The sequence below is a fragment of the Bufo gargarizans genome, chromosome 3 (genome assembly GCF_014858855.1).
Source record: "Bufo gargarizans isolate SCDJY-AF-19 chromosome 3, ASM1485885v1, whole genome shotgun sequence".
Lineage (NCBI taxonomy): Eukaryota > Metazoa > Chordata > Amphibia > Anura > Bufonidae > Bufo > Bufo gargarizans.
The window spans coordinates 11,092,413-11,112,644 of NC_058082.1; the positions used below are offsets into that span (position 1 = coordinate 11,092,413).

Sequence of the window (20,232 nt, forward strand, 5' to 3'; positions counted from 1 at the left end):
CACTATGCCCTACACAACTCACTAGTTATATAATAATCAAAAAAGGAGGATGGGCACTCTAATATCCGGAACCAATAAGTTAAGTTTAATATAATCACAATATTATTACATATATAGAATTAACATATAGATATGTAGGATTGTTCCAATCAGAAATATATACGTGGACAATCTGTTAATATCTTCAATAAGTATATGAAAAACAGGCCTGTCACTATATAAAATACACAATAAAATGTTACAAAATATTAAATTATTAAATTATAATACTGATAGTAGCCGCTGGAAATACGTAATGAGCTAGTGCAGGTTGAATGGAACCGCTGGTGGTTACCTAGTCAGATCCACTCAATCTGCAGACAAGTAGAGACTCCTACTGTAGTGGAGTGTTGACCGAGCAAATATATTCAATATACCTATTGCCTATAAATTAAATAAATGTGAGCAATCACAAAATCCCAATGTGCTAATATTAAAGAAACAATCCTAATAGTATTACAGTGTGAGTAATAGAAAAAAGTTAGGAAAGGAATCCAAGAAAAATCCAGGAAAAAATCCGGAGTGCAATCTCATGTGATTAATCCAAATCCATCTGTATAAATGAATATTCAACATGCATAAAAATCCTATGGCATTAAATCTGATTGTGTTAAATTACTGTGCTTGAAATGATAAGTAAATGTTCAATTGCTACAGTCTTTCTTAAATTGCCCACAAACAAGAAAGACTGTAGCAATTGAACATTTACATTCACATGAGATTGCACTCCGGATTTTTTCCTGGATTTTTCTTGGATTCCTTTCCTAACTTTTTGTCCACGTATATATTTCTGATTGGAACAATCCTACATATCTATATGTTAATTCTATATATGTAATAATATTGTGATTATATTAAACTTAACTTATTGGTTCCGGATATTAGAGTGCCCATCCTTCTTTTTTGATTTACTACTTAGGTGCCTTGAGTGCGACATCAGATAGGTGCACCTGGCCATCCCAAACCAGGAGGTAGAGCCGTCCTATACTTGATATATTTTTTACAGTTATATAATAATGCCTGGACACGTGAAAGGTCCTCTTTAAGGCCCCTTTAGACCTGCTGAGAATTGGCCAGATAATTGCTAACAAGTAGAACCCCTATGTTGGGGGATTATAAGACTTGTACAAGTTTATTTTGTTAATGTAAGCAGACTCGCACACAAATTTTTAGTATGTATTTGTTTATTCCCTTTTTGAAAACAATAAAATGTTAAAAAATAAAAATAAAAAATTGCTAACAAGTATTCATAGGAATAGCTGCTGATGTAAAGGTGCCACTGATTACCAGATGAATGAGTGAAATGTTTGTCTATCGGGTAATATCATCGTTTCAGCAGTCGCCTAAATTATCGGTTCGCCAGCAGCAGATTGAGCTGTCTAATCAGCCTCTACTGCCAGCAAACAATGATTCTTCACGTGGAGGAGCGATGACATTAGTGATCACTGCACCCCTTACTGTGGAGGAGATCGTGGCATGTAAATGTGGCTCTATCATTGATGAACAGGCGATTGCTGTACTAGAATGCTTCTTCCTGATAAATCGTCTGATTAATCTTCCATTGTAAAGCTGCCTTTAGGGAAATGTAACGAAGGAGGGTTCATGTGTGTTTTTCTCCAGGGATGATAGTGTGCAGAAAGAGCTACGTGACTGGGGTCTGAACTTTGATACCAAACTTCTGCAGTTCAGTGGGAGAGTTCTACCTCCGGAAAAAATATTGCAAAGAGGAAAAAACGTGAGTATGAAGGTTGCTGATGGGGCACAAGCCCCGAGGGGAAGGTGCACCTTTTACTGCCATTGTTATTGATGAAGCATTTTATCAGGATTAGTTTTATTAGATGTTTTGGGTGTTCAGTATTTATTTCCTATCCTCAGGATAGTTCCTTGACATCTGATTTGTGAGAGTCTGATTCCCGTCACCCCTACTTATCAGCTGTTTGGAGGGGCCTCTTCATACAGACTATGTATAGTGACTGTGCTGATTATTGCAGTTCACCCTCGTTCATTTGCATTGGACTGACCTGCACACTTGGTGTCACAGTCAAGAGGGTCTCTTCACAAACTTTGTTCTGGGAGTCCCTGAGAATAGGCCATTAGTATTTAAATCCCGAAAAAGCCGGGTTACCTCTCCTGACTTATCTGTGTTGTTCCTACAGTTTTGCATTCTCCATGTATTAACCATTCTGGAGCGTCTTTTCAACTGTGCTGCCTAGGGCTGAAACGATTATTCGAATAACTCGATTAAATCGAGTCAAAAATTTCATCGATGCAGTTTCCCTGCATCGAGGAATCGTTTAAATCACGTGATCACGGAGCGGGAGTGAAATTAAGCGTCTCACTCACCGCTTCCGTGTCCTCCGGAGGCCAGAGAGGCAGGACTGAGCGGCCGGCACAGCTGAGGAGGAGGAGGGAGTCTCTCCCTCCCCACTGTGCGCGGCTGCCGCTGAACACCAATCTAGGACGTAGGAGGAGGAGGGGAGGGACTGTGGCCACTGCACTACCAATGAATCTGCCGGCCATATCCCACAGGGTCCCTCTCCCCCCCCATATCATTGGTGGCAGTTTGCAGTTCCGATCGGAGCCCCAGCAGTGTAATGCTGGGGCTCCGATCGGTTACCATGGCAGCCAGGACGCTACTGAAGTCCTGGCTGTCATGGTATGTTAGTGAGCAGAGAGCAGCGCATTATACTCAGGTGCGCTGTGGCCGCCGGTCGCTCCTTCTTCTGTCTGTGCGGCGGATTGCTAATGCTTACGGCATTAGCAATGCGCCGCACAGACCTATGAGAAGGAGCGACCGGCGGCCACAGCGCACGTGAGTATAATGCGCTGCTCTCTGCTCACTAACATACCATGACAGCCAGGACTTCAGTAGCGTGACTCCTGGCTGCCATGGTAACCGATCGGAGCCCCAGCATTACACTGCTGGGGCTCCGATCGGAACTGACACTGCCACCAATGATGGGGGGGGGGGGAGGAGGGGGACCCTGTGGCCACCGATGATTAATACTGGGGAGGGAGGGTTGCGTTACCCGAGGGGGGAGGCAGATCAGAGGCTGGAGGGGGGGAGGCAGATCAGAGGCTGGAGGGGGGGAGGCAGATCAGAGGCTGGAGGGGGGGAGGCAGATCAGAGGCTGGAGGGGGGGGAGGCAGATCAGAGGCTGGAGGGGGGGGAGGCAGATCAGAGGCTGGAGGGGGGGGAGGCAGATCAGAGGCTGGAGGGGGGGGGAGGCAGATCAGAGGCTGGAGGGGGGGGAGGCAGATCAGAGGCTGGAGGGGGGGGAGGCAGATCAGAGGCTGGAGGGGGGGGAGGCAGATCAGAGGCTGGAGGGGGGGGAGGCAGATCAGAGGCTGGAGGGGGGGGGAGGCAGATCAGAGGCTGGAGGGGGGGGGAGGCAGATCAGAGGCTGGAGGGGGGGGGAGGCAGATCAGAGGCTGGAGGGGGGGGGAGGCAGATCAGAGGCTGGAGGGGGGGGGAGGCAGATCAGAGGCTGGAGGGGGGGGGAGGCAGATCAGAGGCTGGAGGGGGGGGGAGGCAGATCAGAGGCTGGAGGGGGGGGGGAGGCAGATCAGAGGCTGGAGGGGGGGGGAGGCAGATCAGAGGCTGGAGGGGGGGGGAGGCAGATCAGAGGCTGGAGGGGGGGGGAGGCAGATCAGAGGCTGGAGGGGGGGGGAGGCAGATCAGAGGCTGGAGGGGGGGGGGAGGCAGATCAGAGGCTGGAGGGGGGGGGGAGGCAGATCAGAGGCTGGAGGGGGGGGGGAGGCAGATCAGAGGCTGGAGGGGGGGAGGCAGATCAGAGGCTGGAGGGGGGGAGGCAGATCAGAGGCTGGAGGGGGGGAGGCAGATCAGAGGCTGGAGGGGGGGGAGGCAGATCAGAGGCTGGAGGGGGGGGGGCAGATCAGAGGCTGGAGGGGGGGGGCAGATCAGAGGCTGGAGGGGGGGGAGGCAGATCAGAGGCTGGAGGGGGGGAGGCTGGAGGGGGGGAGGCAGATCAGAGGCTGGGGGGGGAGGCAGATCAGAGGCTGGGGGCAGGCAGATGGAGAGAGAGTGGTTAATGGAGGCTGCAGGCACCACCTTGGTTTGTATAAAGTTATTGGTTTAGAGAGGGGTTAATGAAGGCACCTCCAAGGTGCTTCCATTAACCTCTTCAAACCAATAACTTTATACATGCCTAATGCCAAGGTGCTTCCATTAACCCCCTCCAAACCCAATGGGCATGTATAAAGTTATTGGTTTGGAGGGGTTAATGGAAGCACCTTGGAGGTGCCTTCATTAACCCCTCTCTAAACCAATAACTTTATACATACCTAATTACGTACGTTATTTTAAGTAGCTTTTTCTTATTAGATTACTCGATGAATCGAGAAATATAATCGATAGAATACTCGATTACAAAAATATTCGTTTACTGCAGCCCTAGTGCTGCCCCATTTTTCTATTATTCCTACTAATCTTGAATAAATGTGTTACCAGTGGATGGTGTCCCTGCACATTCTGACACTGGCAGCGCTGACTGGACAGGCTTATACTGTTCAGAGACACCCCCACATTTTTCCCTAAAATTTCTAGTTGGATAACAGAGTAATGGCACAGCATAGAATAAATGCTCTGGAATCGTCATTTCATGTGGACTGCAGATGTTTACTAAAACAGATATGTCCGGAGTGGCGACAGGTCCTCTTTATCGAAGCACTTCCATAAAAATGTTTACTCTCTAACCTGAAAGATGATGTGAACTATAGTGAATGTAATTGTCTTATAAGTGATTTTGTGAGTTATAACCTCCTTTCTGATCTTTGGCTTTGTCACGTGACCAACATGAAGCCTGTTTCTCTATGTATCCCTATGGGAGTCTTATAGGAATTTAATAGAGAAGTAAGTGACTTCCTGCCCTGTATCAGTTGGAGATCAGTGTTTGCCACATGACACAGCTGAGGATCAGAAGGGAGGTTAATATATATATATTAAGTGTGTGTCTGTTCTTTATGTGCGGCCAAACGACTGGACCTATCTTCATTAAATTTGGCACACAGGTACATCAGGTGTCCGGGAAGGTTTTAGACTGGGTCTCAGCTCTCTTTGACATACCGTTCCTGAGATATTCCCAAAAAATTACCTGCATTAGCCAATAGAAGCCAGCAAGTCTTTCTCTTAATATCCCAACTGCCATACACACGGTCACATGTCCTTCATCAGCCAATAGAAGCTCGCAGGCCCTTAGTCTCCACATACACACAGTATTACTCCAGGTTTCCATAACAACCCAGCCATTTTTCTTTACTGCTGTAGGTCAGCTTTAGGCTAGGGCTACACGACGACAATAAGTTGCATGACACCTAGGGCACAACTACGCTGCTACATGCATCCATCTTGAATAGATTTTTTGCGACTGTCGTGTTGCTGTCCGCAGCATGTCACAATGCGACACCATGGTCTATCATTATAAAAATTGTTGTGCGACATTGGCACGACAAAATGTCACGTGACACATGTTGTCATGTAGCCCTAGCCTTAAATAGGGCAGGGCGCTGTGAAGGTCACTATTAAGAGAGCAATGGCCACTATTAAAGGGACAGCTGCTGTTGATGTCACTATTAAAGGGGTGGGCACTGTGGAGGTCACTGTTAAGGGGGCAGCCACTGTGGAGGTCACTGTTAAGCCAGCAGGGTACTGTAGCAGTCACTGTTAAAGGGACGGGTGCTGTGGAGGTCTCAGTTAAGGGGGCAGGGAACAGTGGAGGACACAGATAAGGGGACGGTCCCCTATGGAGGTCAGTGTTAATAGGCAGGGTGCTTTATAGGTCACTGTTAAGGGGCGGGCTCATGAGGAGGTCAATGTCAAGGGAGTGGGTTGCTGTGAAACTTACTGTTAAAGGGGCGGGCACTGAGGTGGGGTGAGGGGACTGTGGAGTACACTGTTAATGGGACGGGGTGCTGTAGAGGTCACTGTTATGGGGGGGGGGGGGGATACTGTCGATATCTTTTAACGACACACACAAACATTAAAGGAAATAGATGAAATATACCCGTGCGAAGCCGGGGTCCTTCTGCTAGTAACTCATAATTACATTCACTGGTAAGATTACCTTCACTACAGATTACATCCTGCACCTTTCTAACAGGTCAGAGAATAAAGATTTTTGTAGGAGTGCTTCCTTAAAAGGCTTCTGTCACCCCACTAAAGTGATTTTATTTTTTTGGGCTGGTGAAATTAGTTATATTGCGATATATCACAATATAATTGTGTCACTTACTTTGATCCAGCAGTTTCTTCAAAAAACGAAGTTTTATCATATGTAAATCCGGTCTCTACCAGCAAGTAGGGCGGCTACTTGCTGGTAGCTGCTGCAGAAATCCGCCCTCTCGTCGTGTTGATTGACAGGGCCAGCCGGGATCTCCTCCTCCGGCCAGCCCTGTCGGCATTTCAAAAATCGCGCGCCTCTGTGGATTCGGCGCAGGCGCTCTGAGATGAGGAGGCTCGTCTCCTCAGAACTCCCTCAGTGCGCCTGCGCCGCTGACATCACCGAAATAGAAGACGTCATCGGCGTGGGGTGACAGAAGCCCTTTAAGTGGTAAAAATCAGTTTAACCTGCAACCACAGCCAGGGGGCGCTCACTGCATACAGAATTTTACAGATTCCCTGTTCATGGTTGTAGGTTAACAGAAGTAAAAGGAGTAATTCACAATAGTGGGGGTATACTTCAATTCACGGTCTTTCAAGAGACCCCGCATAGCCTATAATTTTTTTTATTTTTTTGCACTTAAATAGCTCTAACATATTCCACATCACTACTGACATTAGCATCACACTGTCCCCAACGGGGCTCACAATCTAGGTTCCCCATGTCTTTGGAGTGTGGGAGGAAACCAGAGTACCTGTAGGAAACCCACAGATTTGATATTCAGGGTGTGTGACAAGCTGGGTCCCAGCCTCAGTGGTTTACTCTAATGAGATGCGATGAAGTGACTAGAGTTTTGTTCCTGATGGTTTGCAGGCAGAATATAATCCACAGTTTGCCGACTGGTCAAGGGAAATGCGAGGACCAATACTGATCAGTGCCCGGGATCTGAATAACTGGCTCCTTGTTTACACCCGGAGAAATTACGATGCAGCAAATGCCCTTCTACAAAACATGTTCAAGATAACCCAGCAAATGGGCATCCGAATGAACCGGGCCGTGATGTAAGGGCTCACCTGAGATTCTCACGCTTTCTATATCTTACATGTTATATTTTAACCGTTTTGATATATTTTTTTTCTTTCATTTTAAGGGTTGAAATCGATGACACAGTCGGTGGATATTTGCAAGCCTTCCAGCAGAACATCACCGACCGCACAGAGATGGTGAGTAGATATGGGACCAGGTGGGGACCAGCGAAAGACGGAGCATCGTCTCTTGACAAAATTTCATCCTGATCTCCCTTTAGGTTGTCTGTGTTCTGTCCAGTATCAATAAGATGAAGTACGACTCCATCAAGAAGTACCTTTGCTTGGACCACCCCATCCCTAGTCAGTGCGTTGTTGCCAGGACCTTGAGCAAACCCCAGACTGTACTCTCCGTCTGCACTAAAATCGCCTTACAGATGAACTGTAAATTAGGAGGAGAGCTGTGGAGCGTGGAGATACCGGTAACTGCATGAGCACTGCATTCTCTTAAAGGGGTTGTCCGCTTTTTACTATAGATGACCTATCCTCAGGATAGGATCAATATCAGATTGGTGGAGGTCCCCAGCGCCCCCACTGATCAGCTGTTTGAAGAGAAACAGAGAAGAAAGGCAGCTCTCGTACAAACAGCTGATCGAAGTGTTGGACCCCAGCCCATCTGATATTAATGACCTATCCTGAGGATAGGTCATCAAAAGTAAAAAGTGGAGAACCCTTTTTAAAAAGGTTATCCCATGATAAATATAAAAAAATCATTTCTAACAAACATTGAACCAGCCCTGTACCTCACATGGGTCCAGAGATCTCCCCATTTATTGCTCTGCTAGATTTATATCAAGATGGCTGCCCGAGGGGAGTGTCCTTTCGGCAGCAGCCAAGGGGGCGTGTCCGTGTTTCTATCACTGTTAAGGGGCGTGTCCGTGTTTCTATCACAGCTCAGGGGGCGTGTCCGTGTTTCTATCACAGCTCAGGGGGGGCGTGTCCGTGTTTCTATTGCAGCTCAGGGGGCAGCTGAAGGATGATACTGAGCAGGAGCGCTGCATTCTCTTCAAACAGCTGATAGGCGGGAGTCGGACCCCTGCCTATCTGATATTGATAACCTATCCTGAGGATAGAGGCCTTCAGTATAGGAAACTGGCCAAACCCTTTAAGTAACAGATCTCCCCTCCAAGCGCCTCTGATATCTCTACAATGCACAATTTGCGTTTTTGTGGCTCAATATGCGGCTGCTTTACTGTATTTTCCAAATTGACGCCTAAAGAAGTGCCAATTTTATTGTTTATTTCCAGCTGGAGAAGACTATGATCATTGGGATCGATTGCTACCATGACACCCTGCAAGGGAAGAGATCAATCGCTGGCTTTGTTGCAAGCATGAATAAAGGCGTGACACAGTGAGTTATCTGCTGTGCCATTTATTTTTTTTCTTAATCTTATTATTGAAGTTTTCAGTTACTAGAACACTCGACTTTTTTTTTTCAGTAAATTTTTATTGGCTTATAATATATTTTAAAGGAAACCTGTCACCATGATTTTGCGCATAGAGCTGGGGACATGGGCTGCTAGATGGCCGCTAGCACATCTGCAGTACCCAGGTCCCATAGCTCTCTGCGCTTTTATTGTGTTAAAAAAACGTTTTGATTGATATGCAAATTACCTGATATGTGTCCTGTATCCGGAGATGAGTCAAGCGGAAAGGAGCCCAGCACCGCCCCGCGTCCTCCGAATCTCCTCCTTGCTGGCTGACGTCACAGAGCTGGAGCGCCGAAATCTCGCGATGCGCGAGCTAGCGCAGGTGCAGTGTCGGCATCATGTTCATTCCCTGTACTGGCATCAGCACAGGGAACGAACTACGCATGCGCTAGCTCGCGCATCGCGAGATTTCGGCTCTCCAGCTCTGTGACGTCAGCCAGTAAGGAGGAGATTCGGAGGACGCGGGGCGGTGCTGGGCTCCTTTCCGCTTGACTCATCTCCGGCTACAGGTACTCATATCAGGTAATTTTTATATCAAAATGTTTTTTTAACACAATAAAAGCGCAGAAAGCTATGGGACCTGGGTACTGCAGATGTGCTAGCGGCCATCTAGCAGCCCATGTCCCCAGCTCTATGCGCTAAATCATGGTAACAGGTTTCCTTTAAGGTTACATTTACATTACTTTCTTTTCATGTAATAGAATTATGGATCAATAATCATAAATATCAATAACTTTTACAACAGTTTCTTGGTAATGTTATTTGTAAATTTGAGTAGTTAAATTGCAGAGTATTAGTGAATTATGTAAATATAAAGAAAAATTATTATAATGTATATATAATCTTTTTTTACCGCCGGCCCTACTGACGTAACGACTAGTATCAACTAGTGTGGGCGGGGCTAAGCTCTGTTCACTTCCAAAGTAAAGAACTTTTAATAGGGACTATTTATCCCATTTACATTAATTGAAGAGATTTTTATGACCATCGCCGGTAACAAAGGAGTTTAGAGTAAGTAACATGGTAAATTGCACAAAATGTAGCAGAGTAAGAGCAGGTACCTCAATCAAGATACTGCAAACGCTCTTTAGCCTAACACAAAACACAATTTCACTTGTCACCTAGTGTTTAACAGTGGTGTTGCAATAGAAGGGAGGGAAGAGGTATGAAGGAGAATGGAATGGAGATTAGGAGGAGTAGAAGATTAGATAAAGTTAATCTGAACTAAATCATTTTATCTATAACAAGTAGAAACAATAAAGTCTAGTTCAAAGAGAACCAACTGGATACCAAAATGTATCCAGGTATTGACGGAGGCGGGATTAGAAGTGCAGGTGGGTTATCTCCGTAGAGAACCTACGGTACAGAATGTAGAACATTTATAGCAGTCTAGTGACCCCTATATAATAGAAAGGATACGTCCTTTAAAGAGGGAAGGAGTATTCTTTCTTGCGGGGGAGAGGATTCAGGTCCACTGTTTTGGTCAGGGTAGAAGGTCTTTTCTTCTGAGGTGAGATGGTGTCCTCATCCACCGTAGCTAAGGACCATTTCTGGAGTAGCTTCACTGTGTCGCTTGGGGAGGAGATTGTGTGTGTGTGTGTGTAATTCCGTTCTTGAAGATAAGGAGTTTTACCGCATAACCCCATTTGTAAGGGATATTGTGATCCCTGAGAATTTTAGTAGCTCTTGAAAATTCCCTGCGTCTGCTCAGGGTAGTTGCAGAAAGGTCGGAGAATATTAGTATATTGAATCGGTCAGGGAGGTCTTGTGTTTGCTGCTTTAAGGATTAGCTCTTTAAAGTGATAGAAGTGCAGCCTGGCAATAATATCTCTGGGAGCGGCGTTCTGAACGCTTTTAGGTTTAGGGATCTTGTGCGCTCTATCAATTAGTATATCTTTCTGTTCCGCTGTTGGTACTAAGGCGTCAAAGTAATCAGTGAGGACGTCCTTAATAGGGTCAGGATCAACGGTTTCTGGAATTCCTCTAAATCTTAAGTTGCTGCGCCTTGAACGATTCTCAAAGTCCGCTAGTTTGAGTTTTAAGGCAGATATTTCGTCCTCAGCATTGTTGTGGGCGTTGGAGAATTCTTCCATCTTGTCTTCAATATGGGCTGTTCTCTCTCCAATCTGAGTTATATCTTTTTGTAAAGCCGAGAGTGCTGTGGAAATGTCCTTTTGTATAGAATGCTTTAGATCACCTAATAGGGACCTTTAAAGTGGCCTCGGTAATTAGAGCAGAATGACCACTAGTAGCAGTGAGGAGAGGAGGTGAGTGTGACTCTTGTAACTCCTGGGGCAGATTCCTGGAAGCACATATATAGCTGTGTCGTCTTGCAGCATGTGCTTATATGTGGCAGTTAATCCTGCTGCCTTGTGGAAGATGAGGGGTTAACAGGAGAGGAGGAGGGTGAGTTAATAGGAGTACTTCTACCTCTTGTGCTTCTAGTGCGCGCTGCAAGGAGCTCACCTCCATAGCCTGCCTCCGGCGCCTCGTGGTGCAGAGAGCGGGCGCCATTTTGGATTTCTCCTGTGGCTCTGAAGGTCGCGATTTTGCTCGGCGGGCCCTCTTTCCTTTTTATGCGCCCCATCATCGATTGATATTGGGAAGGTTCGGTGAGTCCCTCTTTTGTTTTAGGGTAAGTGAGGGCTCACTTTCTCGCCCATATTCATTGGGGGACACAGGAACCGTGGGTATAGTCATGTCCTCTAGGAGGCGTTGACACTAATAAAAGCTGTTAGCTCTTCCCCTGGCAGCTATACCCCCTCCAGCCTGGAGAGAGAGCTTCAGTTTTTTCTAGTGTCAATAAGGAGGCAAGACCTCCCTGAAGTTTTTTTTTTTTTCTTTTCCTTCTTTTAGGTGGGAGACAGTGGTCGCCTCGCCTCCCTTTTTCTCCCGGCGAACCCCAAGGAGTGCACTCTCCATTCTCTGGATGTTGTCCGTGCTTTGCGGGTGTACCTGTCTGTTACTGCCCCATTTCGCCGCTGGAACTCCCTTTTTTTTTTGTTAGTCCCGAGGGGCCTTGTAAGGGTCTGGCGGCCTCCAAGGTCACTGTGGCTCGGTGGATTCGGTCGACTATTGCCATGGCCTATTGATCCCGTGGTAGGGTTACCGCGCACTCCACCAGGGTGGTGGGGGCCTCCTGTGCTAAGCGCAATCGTGCCTCTACATCACAACTTTGTAAGGCGGCCACCTGGTCGTCCTTGCATAGCTTTACCAAGTTCTACCAGCTGCACTCTTTGGGGCCGGCTGATGCTGCCTTAGGGCACAAGGTATTGCAGGCTGTGGTTCCTGTTTAATCGTTGGACGTTTCCCTCTGGAGGTGTTGGTCTCCCACCCCATGGACTGCTCTAGGACGTCCCATGGTCTGTGTCCCCCAATGGAATGAGCGAGAAAAGGAGATTTTTTGTGAAATTCACCTGTAAAAAAAATTTCTCGTCTTTTCCATTGGGGGACACAGCTCCCACCTATTGTCTGTTACAGGAGGGGTTGGTTCTATCTATTGGGACCTTATGGTTAACGGCCTGATGGCGGTGCTCCTCGGTTCTGTTTTAGTTATTAATATTTGGTTTTGGTCTCCTTCTCCTACTGCTTTTGCACGCACTGAGGTCCTCCTGTTGGAGTATGGGGGTATAGCCAGTGGAGGATGAGCTGTTTTCTTATTTGCATAGTGTCTCCTCCTAAAATCTCCTTTTTCGCCCTATAAGACGCACTGGCCTATAAGGTGGGTTTTGAACTAATGGTGGTCTGTGCATGACACTATTATGGGGGATCTGTAGATGACGCACTGTCATGTGGGGGATCTGTGGATGGCACGGTTATGGGGGAATCTGTGGATGGCACGGTTATGGGGATTTGTGGATGGCACGGTTATGGGGGATCTGTGGATGGCACTGTTATGGGGGATCTGTGGATGGCACTGTTATAGGGGGGGTCTGTGGATGGCACTGTTATGGGGGGATCTGTGGATGGCACTGTTATGGGGTGTGGGGATCTGTGGATGGCACTGCTATATATGTGTCATCCACAGATCCCCCTTATAACGGTGTCCCCCAATACACCGGCCTTCCGCTCACAGCAGTATTTATAAATATTAATCTTTAACCTGTTAATAAGTTTAACTAAAGCTGCGCTCTCCCCTGTATCAGTACTGTACTTACTAAAGCTTCCATAGCAGGCAGAGTGGACGGCAGCAGTAACGTCACTCACTGACGTTGCGCGCCTGCTCCGCCTGCGATGTAAAATGGAAGCATTTTTTCCCCCCACTGCGTCTTATGGGGGGAAAAATACGGCATGTGCTTGCCAATAGATATTTTGTAAGTTTTTATATAGTCTTGAAATTGATAGATGATTTTGGGAAGTTTTTAATAAAAACATCAAATGTTTCTTTAGCTTCTTTTTCTAAAGGATTTAATCTAGATCAGAGAAAAGAGGATGTCTGTGTGTACGTGAGGAATTGGTTATTTTTAGGGCTATATTTCATTATTTCTTTTTCCGTAAGCAATCTTTTGTCAGATTCATGCATTAGTTGGCCCATTGTGTGGATTGTTTTTTTCTTTCCATTCTTCAACCACCTCAGCCCCCCTAGCTTAAACACCTTTAATGACCAGACCACTTTTTACAATTCTGCACTACACTACTTTCACCGTTTATTGCTCGGTCATACAACTTACCTCCCAAATTAATTTTACCTCCTTTTCTTCTCACTAATAGAGCTTTCATTTGGTGGTATTTCATTGCTGCTGACATTTTTACTTTTTTGTTTATTAATCGAAATTTAACGAAATTTTTGCAAAAAAAATTTCATTTTTCACTTTCAGTTGTAAAATTTTTCAAACAAAACGACATCTATATATAAATTTTTTGCTAAATCTATTGTTCTACATGTCTTTGATAAAAACAAAAAATGTTTGGGTAAAAAAAAATAAAATGGTTTGGGTAAAAGTTATAGCATTTACAAACTATGGTACAAAAATGTGAATTTCCGCTTTTTGAAGCAGCTCTGACTTTCTGAGCACCTGTCATGTTTCCTGAGGTTCTACAATGCCCAGACAGTAGAAACACCCCACAAATGACCCCATTTCGGAAAGTAGACACCCTAAGGCATTCGCTGATGGGCATAGTGAGTACATAGAACTTTTTATTAGCGGAAGTTAGCGGAAAATATTTTTCTTTTTTTTTTTTTTTTCCTTACCAAGTCTCATATTCCACTAACTTGTGACAGAAAAATAAAAACTTCCATGAACTCACTATGCCCATCATAAAGTACCTTGGGGTGTCTTCTTTCCAAAACGGGGTCACTTGTGGGGTAGTTATACTGCCCTGGCATTTTAGGGGCCCAAATGCGTGCAAAGTAGTTTGAAATCAAAATCTGTAAAAAATGGCCTGTGAAATCCGAAAGGTGCTCTTTGGAATGTGGGCCCATTTGCCCACCTAGGCTGCAAAAACATGTCACACATCTGGTATCGCCGTACTCAGGAGAAGTTGGGGAATGTGTTTTGGGGTGTCATTTTACATATACCCATGCTGGGTGAGATAAATATCTCGGCAAAAGACAACTTTTCCAATTTTTTTATACAAAGTTGGCATTTGGCCAAGATATTTCTCTCACCCAGCATGGGTATATGTAAAATGACACCCCAAAACACATTCCCCAACTTCTCCTGAGTATGGCGATACCACATGTGTGCCACTTTTTTGCAGCCTAGGTGGGCAAAGGGGCCCACATTCCAAAGAGCACCTTTCAGATTTCACAGCCATTTTTTACAGATTTTGATTTCAAACTACTTTGCACGCATTTGGGCCCCTAAAATGCCAGGGCAGTATAACTACCCCACAAGTGCCCCATTTTGGAAAGAAGACACCCAAAGGTATTTCGTGATGGGCATAGTGAGTTCATGGAAGTTTTTTTTTTATCACAAGTTAGTGGAATATGAGACTTTGTAAGAAGAAAAAAATTAATAAATCATCATTTTCCGCTAACTTGTGATAAAAAATTCTAGGAACTCGCCATGCCCCTCACGGAATTCCTTGGGGTGTCTTCTTTCCAAAATGGGGTCACTTGTGGGGTAGTTATACTGCCCTGGCATTTTAGGGGCCCAAATGCGTGAGAAGTAGTTTGAAATCAAAATCTGTTAAAAATTCACTGTGAAATCCGAAAGGTGCTCTTTGGAATGTGGGCCCATTTGCACACCTAGGCTGCAAAAAAGTGTCACACATGTGGTATCGCCGTACTCAGGAGAAGTTGGGGAATGTGTTTTGGGGTGTCATTTTACATATACCCATGCTGGGTGAGAGAAATATCTCGGCAAAAGACAACTTTTCCCATTTTGTTATACAAAGTTGGCATTTGACCAAGATATTTATCTCACCCAGCATGGGTATATATAAAATGACACCCCAAAACACATTCCCCAACTTCTCCTGAGTACGGCGATACCACGTGTGTGACACTTTTTTGCAGCCTAGATGCGCAAAGGTGCCCAAATTCCTTTTAGGAGGGCATTTTTAGACATTTGGATCCCAGACTTCTTCTCACGCTTTAGGGCCCCTAAAAAGCTAGGGCAGTATAAATGCCCCATTTTGGAAAGACGACACCCCAAGGTATTTAATGAGGGGCATGGCGAGTTCATAGAAAAAAAAATTTGGGGGCATAAGTGAGCGGAAATTGATTTTTTTGTTGTTTTTTCTCAGTCTCCCTTTCCGCTAACTTGGGACAAAAATTTCAATCTTTCATGGACTCGATACGCCCCTCAGCGAATACCTTGGGGTGTCTTATTTCCAGAATGGGGTCATTTGTGGGGTGTTTGTACTGCCCTGGCATTTGAGGGTCTCCGCAATCATTACATGTATGGCCAGCATTAGGAGTTTCTGCTATTCTCCTTATATTGAGCATACAGGTAATGAAATTTTTTTTTTTTTCCGTTCAGCCTCTGGGCACAGATTTCTTCATTCACATCGATCAATGTGGATGAAAAAATCTCTGCCCAAAAAAAAGAGGGGAAAGGAGTCTGCCAGGACATAAAAGCTCCGCCCAACATCCATACCCGCTTAGCTCGTATGCCCTGGCAAACCCGATTTCTCCATTCACATCAATCGATGTGGATGAATATATCATTGCTGGGATTTTTTTTTTTATATACAAAGTGTTTGCCAAAGCATATGAACACTGCCACCTCCTCAGCTCATATGCTTCGGCAAACGTATCTTTTACTGCAGAGGAGAAATCTCGTCTTGCAGCGCCGCATAAACCGACTTTTGTGTAATCTGACAGCAGCGCAATGCTTCTGTCAGAATGCACCTCAGTGTTGCAGCTAGTCGATCGGTTGGTCCACCTGGAAGGTAAATAGAACAAAACAAAAAAGAAAAAAACAGGCCGCAACGCAATACATTTTATTAACTTTATAATAACATTTGAACAGAACATATAAACTTTATTTAACTTTTTTGAACGGAACGTTTACTTTTTTGCTTACTGGTGATTTTTTTTAATTTTTTTTTTTTTTTTACCTTTATAGGACAAACCTCTCCTTTCCTATGGGACAATGTGCAAAGCGCAAATCGCCCAAAGATGTGGCGAAGTTTATTATGCACTTTGTCCCAGGTGAAAGGAGAGGTTGCAGCAGCTGTGTGTGAATGGGCCCTAATAGCCCTGTGTGCCTGTCCTGTGAGATGTGATCCCTATGCTAAGTTTACCTGTGTGTGGTACTAACGGAAACACTCCCCTAAGCATAGGGCAGGGTGGTCAGGGCAGTCAGGACAGAAATAGCGGGTGTCACGCCTTATTCCACTCCTGCTACAGACACAAAATTTTTTTTCCACCTCATCACCACGACGGCTACGAGGAGATTGACCCCTGACCTCTGTAGGGGCAGGAACAGAGAGAGGGATTTAAATGCCCCCCTCCCACTACCAACACCAGTGTTTCCTGTCCCTACAGAGGACAGGGGCAGAGAGAGTCTCCCTGTGGGGAGATGAAGACGTATCCTTTTTTTTTCCTGGTACCTACCGGTGTTCCCCCTGCCCTCCTGCGGTCGGCGTACTAATGCTGGGCAGGGGTGAAGGAGGGAGGCCTCGCTCCATTATTAGATGAGAGACTGCTCCCGGCTGCGATCTCCCGCCGAGCCTTTGGGGCGTTCGCCGGGTGCGCACCGAAGCGCTTCTGAAGGCGGCCGACGTCACTTCCGGTGGACGAGGGAATTGACTTCATCCAGGAAGCGTCTCCAGCTTCAAATTTCGGCGCCAGTAAGCGCTGAATGCCTCCTGTACTGGCATACCTTGGAGACTGTGTGCGGTCATGTCGGCTGAACCCCGCTCCCCTGGAGACCCTCCTGTGCCTGCCTACTGTAAGTCCCCTGTGGGGAAGCGCTTTTGCTCTGTTACTTGTTCTTCTAAACACTGTACCGGGTTGCCTACTCCTCCTCCTCCACCCTCAGGCTTGGGGCTGTTATCTCCATGCATTTATTCATGGCTGATAGGGATTATTTCCCCCAGGTTCCTAAGGAGGCCCAGAAAAAAATCAGGAAACAGGCCAAATGCGTGTCCTGCCTTAAACCGCTTCCGGACGACTACCGCAAGAAACTTTGCAAGGACAACATTTCTAGTGTCATTGCGGAAGAACAGCCTTCCTTACTTGATGAATTGAGGTCTATGATCCATGACGAAGTGAAGACCTCCCTATCCCAAATTTCCCCCCCTTTCAGGGACCCGCCTCCACCTAAGAAGCAAAGGCAACACTCTCCCTCCTTATCTGACCTGGAGGTAACGGGGGAAGATGCCTCTACATCTAGAGCCTGGGAGGACGAGGAGGCTTCCTCTGATATTTACACTGCTGAGTCAGAGAGAAAATTTAGTTTCTCGCCCATTTTCCTTGGGGGACACAGACCTTGGGTATAGCTCAGCTCCCTAGGAGGCGTGACACTAAGTAAAACTGTTAAGCCCCTCCTCCATCAGCTATACCCTCAGCCTGGAGATAGAGGCTACCAGTTTTAGCTTAGTGTCCAAGGAGGCAAGACACTCCCTGCTACTGCAGGGCTGTTTTCTCCTTGATATTTTATTTTTCTAATTTTGTTATTTTACTTTTTCCTAGGGATACCAGAGACGCATGGACCTCTCTGCTCTCCCGGGGTTGAGCTGCGCCAGTGCCAATTTATCTGCACTGCTGCCTCCCCCACAGAAGCAATAGGAGGATCTGGGCAGCAATGGCTCCCCTACATCCCGCCAGCTAGGGGGTCGCCCGCACGCCAAGCCCCTCTACCAGCTTCCTGCCACTGCGGTGCCAGTGGCTGAAGGGGCGACCCTGCTGGAAGGAACTGAGGGTGAAGACGTCGTTCGGTGAGATGGCTATTCCAGCCCATACCCCGTCCCTATTTGCAGCACCTACCCCTCTGGGTAAGGGGGGCACCCGTGGTCGCTTATTCTGAGCGCTCAAGCAGACCCTCCCCAGCTCCCCTCAGGTTATCCTCAGCAGGGGGGCCGCCTTCCTCCACGCCGTTCCCCCCACGCTGCTTTCTTCAGCCCGGCATTCTCTCTCCCTCTCTCCCTTCCCGCCGCCGCCCGCTCCGTTCCGATCGGGGGGCGGGGCTTATGCCCGACATGGGCAGATCGCGGTGGAGCTTGTTTCTCGGCGAAACAGGGGACTTGGTGGCAGAGGGTCACCCACCTGGGCAAATCGCCGCACTCCAGGGGCCTGCGGGCCCTTTATTTTCTGGCATCTGGCTTCTTCTTAGCCCTGAGAGCATTTTCGGCAGCAGGGGGCGTGGCTTGCGCGCGTGTCCTGTTGGGGGCGGAGCAAGCGCTGGAGGGGGCGGGGCTTGTTTTCCCCGCGATTCTGCTGAGATTTCCCGCGCTTCCTCACTCCTGACAGGAAGCTGAGACACGGTGGGGGACTCTGAACTCCTGTGTACATCGCTCGGCTTCTGTGGGCGCTATCTGCTGGCTCACTGCTGTTGCTGCTCTCTGCTGCTGCTGATCTGCTCCATCTCTACTCCTGACGTTCTTCTGAGGCACTGGTAGGACAGTTAACCCTCTCCTAACCCTCCTGGCCATAGCTGCTATAACCCTTTGTGGTCTCTGTATTAGAGTACAACCACCTTTCAGCATGTCAGATCCCACGGGTGCCCCCAAACCCTGGTACCATGCCTGTACCGCCTGTAAGGAACTTTTTCCGCGTGGACAATCTGAGCCGCATTGCCTTGCATGTCAGGCCCCGATGCAGGGCCCGCTTCCCGCTGCGACCCCCGGTGCCTCTGAACCCCCTGACTGGGCTAGGTCTCTGTCTCAGGCAGTGGAAAGCCTTACACACGTAGTGGGCCGTCTCGTGGATAGACCGCCTCTCCCGCAGGCTGCCACAATCCCTGTCGCACCCGCTGGGACTACCGTTTCTGCCGCCCCCACTGGTTCCCTGCCTCCCAGCGAATCTTCCAGGGCCCGGCATACTCAGAAACGTTCAAGGGTTGAGCGCACATCTTCTCCAGATGCTTCGCTCTCTCCGCCATGCGTGCGAGCTCAGTCGAGTCTATCCTCTCAAAGGGATACGCTTTCTGAGGGAGAACTGGCGGATTCGGACGTGGACATGGACTCAGAGCTTCCGTCCAAATTGGCGTCCGCGGTGGGGCATCTTATCGCTAGCATCCGTGATACCTTTCAGATACACGATGACCCCCCCCAGCTCCGAACAGGCCGGCGTGTCCTTTCTCCGCCCCAGACAGGCCTCCAAGGTTTTTCCCATACACGCTGATTTTTCTTATGGGGTATCCAAGGCTTGGACCCGGCCTAACGTCCGCTTTATTACACCCAAAAAGCTGGACATTTGCTATCCCTTTCAAGCGGATTCTGTGACCACGTGGACATCCCCGCCTAAGGTTGATCCTCCCGTGGCTCGCCTGTCCAAAAGCACTACTATTCCGGTACAGGACGGATCTTCCCTCCAGTCTGTTGAGGACCGTCGTACGGAATCCCTCTCCAAGGCCATATTTACTGCCTCTGGTTCGGCCCTTAGACCGGTCTTTGCCTCCGCCTGGGTTGGTAAAGCGGTCTCTGAATGGGGTTTGCAACTGGAACGGGAGTTAGGGTCGGACGTCCCTGTTCAGGACCTCCGCTCCTTAGCCCAACTAATTGTTCAGGCCGGAAAATTCGTCTGTGAGGCCTCCCTTGATGCGGGTGCCCTCATTGCCCGTTCCTCTGCCCTGGCAGTTTCTGTCAGGAGGGAACTCTGGCTGAAGGTTTGGGCGGCGGACGCCGCTTCCAAACGCTCTTTGGCCGGCCTACCATTTACGGGTTCCCGCCTGTTCGGGACCCGTCTGGACGAACTTATATCAGAGGCCACGGGTGGGAAGAGTACTCTCCTCCCCCAGTCCAGGCCAAAGGGCGCCCCCCGTGGTCGCGCTGGTTCGTCCCGGTTTCGGTCCTTTCGCAAGACCACCGGGTCTAGACCCGCGGTCAGTTCTTCTTCCTCTGGCCCAGTCCAAGATAGGCGCAAGAAGCCATTTTTTCGGACGCAACCTACCTGGCGCAAGTCCCAGCCTGCACGGGCTCCCACAGGCCAGCAGCCCTCTGCCTGAA

The 20,232-nt window shown here is 47.7% G+C and overlaps 1 protein-coding gene across 2 annotated transcripts in view; it reads left to right on the forward strand.

Moving 5' to 3' along the window:
* PIWIL1 (piwi like RNA-mediated gene silencing 1) overlaps positions 1 to 20,232 on the forward strand; it is a 108,153-nt gene that overhangs the window by 48,158 nt on the left and 39,763 nt on the right. For both annotated transcript variants that reach the window (XM_044286371.1, XM_044286372.1), the window contains exons 12-16: positions 1,660 to 1,774; positions 7,032 to 7,219; positions 7,309 to 7,381; positions 7,465 to 7,665; positions 8,491 to 8,594. In XM_044286371.1, coding sequence (XP_044142306.1) covers positions 1,660 to 1,774; positions 7,032 to 7,219; positions 7,309 to 7,381; positions 7,465 to 7,665; positions 8,491 to 8,594 — 681 coding nt within the window. The remainder of the gene's footprint in view (positions 1 to 1,659; positions 1,775 to 7,031; positions 7,220 to 7,308; positions 7,382 to 7,464; positions 7,666 to 8,490; positions 8,595 to 20,232) is intronic.